The 7,081-nt window shown below is 30.2% G+C and overlaps 1 protein-coding gene across 2 annotated transcripts; it reads right to left on the bottom strand.

Moving 5' to 3' along the window:
* Positions 1-1,934: 1,934 nt before the first annotated feature.
* On the bottom strand, positions 1,935-6,189 carry LOC114298872 (trihelix transcription factor DF1). Of its 2 annotated transcripts, XM_082886761.1 has the most exons (3): positions 4,330-6,189; positions 4,071-4,229; positions 1,935-3,707 (listed from the first exon to the last, which is right to left on the bottom strand). In XM_082886761.1, exons 1-3 carry the CDS (start codon positions 4,611-4,613, stop codon positions 2,336-2,338), a joined length of 1,815 nt encoding a protein of 604 aa, XP_082742887.1. In that variant the 5' UTR covers positions 4,614-6,189; the 3' UTR covers positions 1,935-2,335. The 2 variants fall into 2 exon arrangements, with proteins under 2 accessions (XP_082742887.1, XP_082742893.1); XM_082886767.1 differs by lacking the exon at positions 4,071-4,229.
* Positions 6,190-7,081: the final 892 nt, after the last annotated feature.

Here is a 7,081-nt window from a genome sequence, read left to right on the forward strand (position 1 = left end):
TATTATTAAAACTATTAATTCACTTGATAATTTATTAATAAAATGAGTTAATTGTTATGTAATTAGAAATTTGAAAGGATGAGATGTAATTTTCATAGTCACAAAAAATAATTCATATTTTAAATAAATCTAAAAAGATATATTTATAATTTACTTTACTAGTTAAATCCAATTAAAACACCACATAAACTTGCCATAAAATTACCAAGAATTTTTTTCTTTTGCAGATTAGAGTTAGGGGTGGCCGTGGGGTTGCCCAACTTGTCCAATCCAACACGTTGAAGACATGACAATATATATTATTTTTAACTCATTTAATTTTGGGCAAATTACGCGACACATGTTTTATTTAGTTCACAAATTTTTGTATAGACTCAAAAGTCCTAGCGCTATTTTTTGATATATACTTATTGGCAACTAGCGATTGATGACCACCATCAATTAGGATTTATTGACAACCATCAACCATCAATTCCTTACTTTGCTCTCACTGACGACGAATGAGATGAGTTTTCAGCGATATTGATATAAATACACTCAAATATACACAAATCTAGCCAAGATCACAAGACAAGACTCACCGAAATATTCAGATTTATAGTAAATCTACATCAGATTTAGCTAGATCTAAACAAAAAATGTTGCCAAGCACAATCATCTCTCTATGTTTGTGTCTCTCATTCGATCTCTCAGTTTGTTTTTTCTTTTTCTCTGTTACACACTTCTTTTTTCCTATTTTAATAAAGAAAATTTTCAAATTTTAAACAAATTATTTTTTAGTTTTAGTTACAAATGATGAAAGCTATAAAATTTTTCAAGTGCTGAAATAAATCATACTTTAAAACTGTGAAATTTTTGTGCAGTTTCATAATATGCTTTAAAACTACAAAATTTTGTAATTTCATAACATGTTTTTCAGTTTGAATAATAAAAACAAATGCTTAATAGAATAATGCGGTTAAACTGTGAAATTTTTACAATTTCAAGGCATGCTTTGTAGTTCGATTAATATAGGAGATTATTTACTTACACCCTACATAAATTGAAAAGCAACTTATGTTTTTTTCTTATTGCTATTGTTTCTTCTTGTTATGTTTTTTCCCTTGCAATTTGTCAATATTAATAAATTTTGTTATGTTATTTTTCTCTAATCTTTCCATTTATTTCTTTATTTTTTTAGCAATGTTCTGAATATTTTGGTAAGTCTTTGGCGATATTTTTGAAGTCCAGTAACGTTCTGGACATTCCGACGACTAACGGCAACGTTTAGAATACTCTAGCGACTTTCTAACTAATGTTGAATATTCTGACAAACCTTCAGTAATTGTTTGACGAAAGTTCAACGAGTTCGACAGTGATGAGTTCTGCAACGTCCTTAACTTTAAAAATAAAAAAGTAAAAAAGTAGATTTTTTTGGTAACAATTAAAAATATATAGGATTAATTGGTACAAATATTTTATTTGGAGAATAAATGAGTTTTGAACTTTGTATGTGGAATCTGTGGGTTAGTACCCTTTTAATTTTTAAGCTCAGTTTGAGATGAGAAGTTTTAGGGTGCTTCTATTTGCACCCAAATAATAATTTAATATGACCACTTAAAATTTTAAAATTTTAATTCATATTATATTTATATCTTAATGTAAATTTATTAATAAGAACAATACGCATTAAACCTTAAAATAAATTTTTTTTTTTTGTCTCATGATTCATCTTCTATTTTTCATTTTCTTTCTTATTACAAAATTCCAATCCACTCCATCAAAACTGACATTATTTTTTATTGTGTTGTTACTTGTAAATAAAAAAATCAACAAAATCAAACAATAAATAAAAATAATAATCAAAAATATTTTTGTGAAACAATCCAAAAGGTCGAAACACATTTTTAAGTTAAACTGGCTGCTCCGCAGATAATGCCGTGACTACCCTTTCATTGTTTTATAATTTTTAATGAATAGCCTTTATTGATACAAACAAATACAACCAACCATTTCCAACTTTTACACACATGGGGTTTATTACATCACAAATTCACACACCAACCATACTATTCTTCCTCTATATATACTATTTACCTAATAAAATGATGATAATGATTGATGAATATATACTAGTATATATACCAAGAAACTTGCTACTTCCAATAGGATGCATCCATTATATCAAATGTAGTACTCGGAACCCCACCTCAAGCCAGTGGGAATCTGACCCACATCTTCAAGGGACAGCCACTACTACAATGACTCTGCCCCAACACCCAACCCCACCTCTCAAATGATTCACACCCACTTCAGCCTCTTTGATTGAAAAGCTTCTCCATCTTGTCTCTCCTCCTCACTCTATGTTTGTCACGGAAAAGGGTTTGTTAGCAACAATTTGATAATCGTCTCCATTGTCATCGTCGTCGTCATCATCACCGCCGTTATCTTCTTGATTTTGATCAGTGTTTTCACTTTCACCATCTTCTGTTAATGATTCTGGCCTTTGTTGTTGTTGTTGTTGCTGCTGCTGCTGCTGCGGTGGTGGCTGTTGTTGTTGCTGGCCCATCATTAGCATCAAAATGTCCTCAGGTTTTGAGTAACAACCAGAATTATCTGAATTATCAACTTTCTTGGACTTCCTTTCATAGATAGACTCGAGCATTTCGAAGTATGGACATGTCTTTGAATCTTCAGGCCTTTTCTTATTACTGTCTTTTACCCTCTTGAAGTACTTGTTTATATTCTCCCACTTCTCTTTACATCTCTTTGCGTTCCGATTGTAACCAATCTTCTTCATTGACAATGAAACCTCCTCCCATAGAGGGCCCTTAGGTCCATTGTCTTGATATTCCAAGTCAAGATTAGTCCTAAGCCTGATCAAAGCTTCAACTTCTGCTTTAGGCCACCGCGAAGAGCTAATAACCTGAGTAGAATTCTCAGTAATAATATCATTCCCTTGTTTCTCATTAACTTTCTCAGGTGGAATTGGAATTGAAACAGGAATTGGAGTTGGAGTTGGGTTTTGTGGCAATTGCACCGGACTTGCTTGCTCGGAAATCTTTTGCAAGAATGAAATCAAAGCTGCATCTTTAGCTGCTGCAATGGCTCTTTCTTCTGCTATCATCTCTTGCTCTCTCTTTATTCTAGCCAATTCTTGCATTTTCCAAGCTTCTTCTCTCGCTATTCGATCCTTTTCACACTTTTCTAATGCATCTATAAACTTTTCTTGCAATTTCTCTTGCTTTTCTAAAACTTCCTTCATTAATCTCTCAAAGTAATTCACAAATTTTCTCTTCTTGCCATTGATTTCGGATTCTTTTCCAGATGTCGATGTAGTCGATGTAGAGGTAGACATCACGAGCTCTGCTGCTGCACTGCTAGTGGGGTGGTTTGGGATTGAACAAGGAATTGTAACATGTTGATGTTGATGATGATCTTGTTCTTGTTCTTGTTCTTGTTCTTGTGCAACACTAGAGGGCTTTATTTCCATGTCGGTCATTGTCATCTCCGTTGTCGCCATAGTTGTTTCCGTCAGAGATGGTTGAATAACCGATGGAAGTGAGGACTGGCTGGCAAAAAGCTCTAATTGCTCAAAAAATCGGTAACTCTTGCTTTTTTGTCTGCTCGATCGGCATTCTTTGGTTCTCTTGTGATACTTATAGATGTTTTCAAACTTCTCTTTGCATTTCTTGCCATTTCGATGGTACCCAAGCGCAGCTAATTTCCTGAAAAAACAACAACAAAGTAGTCCCAAAAAAAACTTCATTCATTTGTGGTCTTCTTCCTTCTTTCTACTTTAATTTCAGCACAGATGAATTCTAAATTGAATAAGACATGTATGTACTTGGTAACTACTAAGATTCCATAAAACAAAAAGAACAAGAATAGAGGACACTCAAAGCCTAGAACAAGAAAATACAAATAATACACAAAATATAAAATTAGAAGAGCCATTTTGAATCCTGAGAGTTTATATCAAACACTGAAAATTAATTAGATGGAAGGAAATGAGAAAACAAGAAGTAAAGTAAAACCCATAAATATATTTTATTTCTGGAAATTCTGAATCATAAAATTGGGAATCCAACCTGGACAATAGAGCAGTGAATTCATAGCTCCAAAGCCAAGAAAATGTTTCTTTTCTACAATTTTGTAGGCTAGTAATAGGTATAGATATATATATATATATATATATTTCCCATAGATTGATTATGTGTGAATGGTTTCCTCCTCTCCTTCCTCCTTTCCTGTTACAAGTGAATTAATCTCTCTCTAGAGAAAGAAAAGAAAAGAAAAGAAAAGAAAAGAAAATTAAAGGTTAGAGAGAGGTGAAACTCATATACATACCTAGAAACCTGATCCCAGAGAGGAGCTTTGAGAGTAGAGTCACGAAATGCAAGGTCCATATCAGACCTTATCTTCAACAAAGCCAAGGTCTCTTCTCGAGGCCACCGGTTACCGGTTAAACTCCGATCACCCTCTTCTACTTTGGTTGTCTCCTCCTCCCCAAACCCACCACCACCCTCCTCCTCATTCTCCAGATTCACGGCCGAAGCAACGGCGGTGGTGACGGTGGCTCCTCCGCTACCGACAGCTGAATTTTGTAACAATCCTGCAGGCTCCAGCATCATCACTACTTGGAACTTGGTAATTACAGCTGAAAAACCACAAAAATATATAATATAGTAATAAATAATACTTGTACGAAATGAAAGTGAATTTCTAGTGTTTTCCCAAGGGTGTGTGTGGTTATTATTGTAAATTTGTTGGGTTGTTTTTTGGTATTGGGCTTTCTTTTCCCTCTCGCTTTCCTACTCTTTAATTCTAATGGGGTAAGTCACTAAAAAGGGTAGTGAATTAGTAATGATTATTTGGTATTCTTCTTCTATTATTGTCTCTCACCATTTATTACGGGGTAAATTATAAATACACTTTTTAAAATTTATTTAAAATATGAATATGAGTTACTTTTGTAATTTTAAAAATTACATATAGTCTTTTGAAATTTTAAATTTTATAATAAATAACTCATTTTATTAATAAATTAGAAATTCAATTATTAATTTTTATTGATATTATAAATTTATTTCAAATAATAATTCAAGTAATTTTATTATTATATTGTAAAGTACTTAGGCCAAGTTTGGCATGATTGAAAAAAGACAAAAAGTCAAAAAGTCATTATCCTATTTAAGTCACATCATCTTATTTAAGTCACATCACCTCTCTAACACATCACTTCAAACCCAACCCAAACCCAACTTATATTTCATAAAAAGTCAAAAAGTGTACTTATTTAGTATTCCCAAACTAGGCCTTAGTAATTTTATTTCTTAATTACTTATGTTAAATAAAAAATTATGATAAACTGATATTTTAATTTTCCAAATCACATAAAAAAATTTATATTTTAAATAAATTTCAAGAGGTGTATGTATAATTTACCGTTTATTATTTGATATTTGTTATAAAAAAATTGAGAATTTTTTTAAAGTCTCTAATATTAAGATTTTATAAGATAAAGACATACAATATTTTTATAGTAATTAAGATCCTTCAACATTTCTACAGAGAAAATTTAACTCAAAGTAATTTTGTCTGACGCAGAGAAATTTTGCCCCGACTCTAAGAAATTTTGAAATTTATCTGTGATAATTTCTCTGAGTCGAGATCGAAATTTCTCTGAGTCAGGTAAAATTTCTCTGAATCAGGTAAAATTTATCTGAATTAAATTTTTTCTATGAAAATATTGAGGAATCTTAGTTAATAAAAATAAAAAAAATAAAAAACATCTTAAACCTCTCTTACTATATAAAGTTAAAAATGAATATTTGACTAATTTTCTCTTCTTTTTTAGATTAGTTATTCCTTATAAATTTAACAAAAAGTATTAGATTTTATTATTTTAATTAATTTATAATAAGTTTAGAATACTCTTTTCAGCAATTAACACCAAATTAGAGCACCACATGATAATGCCTACGAGTAAAAAAAAAAATTCCGGGTGAATTACGGCTTTTCTTTGACCTGAGATAAAGATAAAGATTTGTGATAGCGTGGGGCGTCAACAAAGATGGCTTTGGGTGACATGTTCACAGATCATTGGCCGGTTCTCAAAGTGTTCTTTCTCACTTCCTTTGACTAAACATTTTGAGCCAAATGATTAAAAAAAATTAAATAAATTATAAATATATTTTTAAGATGTATTTAAAATATTAATTTTTCTTGTCATTTTAGAAATTGCATTAAGTCTTTTCAAATTTTTAATTACATAATAAATATTTTCTTTCATTAGTCAATTATTAAATTAATTAATAGTTTTTAATGATATTAAAAATATATTTTAATTAACACTTTTAGAAATTTTAATGTTTTAATTTCTAAAACTACATAAAACAATTTGTATTTTAAACAAATCTAATATATTTATAATTTACGTTTAAAATATTTTAAATAAGTTGATTGGGCTTGAAGTTACACTGTTTAGGGTTCCAAGAGAGTGATTGGATTGTTAATCCATGGAGTCCATAAAAATTATATTTATTTGGAAAAAGTGTTATGGGACTTGGGTTTGTTAAGCAAATTCCATGAGATTGAAAATAAAATTACTTTACTGTTTCTATTTCATATATAATGAAGGTTTGTGTCTAATTTCCTACATTTAATTCTGATCAACTAAGGCTAACATACTATCTGAATATCATCTTATCATTTTAATTTGAAAATTATATATTTAGACTATTCAACTATAAAACAAAAAGGATAAAAAGACTCCTCTTTTGGATGGGTGTGAAAGGGAAACAATTTTGATATTTGATAGACTTTAAAATTGATGAAGAAAATTCAACAATAATTGAAGGGGGTAAAACGTGACTAACCCTAAATTTTATTTATTTTGTCATTGAATAGATTTCAAACCAACTTCAATCAAAGCTTGATCGCACAAAGTTTGATATATAAATAATTTAAAAAATGCACATAACTATAGGTAAGTTATGATATGGGCTACTTTTTCATAAATTTTCTTTTACATACTTATGTTTGCCTCGTTTAGGAATATATTATTTTAATAATTTTTTTATTTTTTAACTAAAATATA

The sequence above is a fragment of the Camellia sinensis genome, chromosome 1 (genome assembly GCF_055761805.1).
Source record: "Camellia sinensis isolate YWXY chromosome 1, ASM5576180v1, whole genome shotgun sequence".
NCBI lineage: Eukaryota > Viridiplantae > Streptophyta > Magnoliopsida > Ericales > Theaceae > Camellia > Camellia sinensis.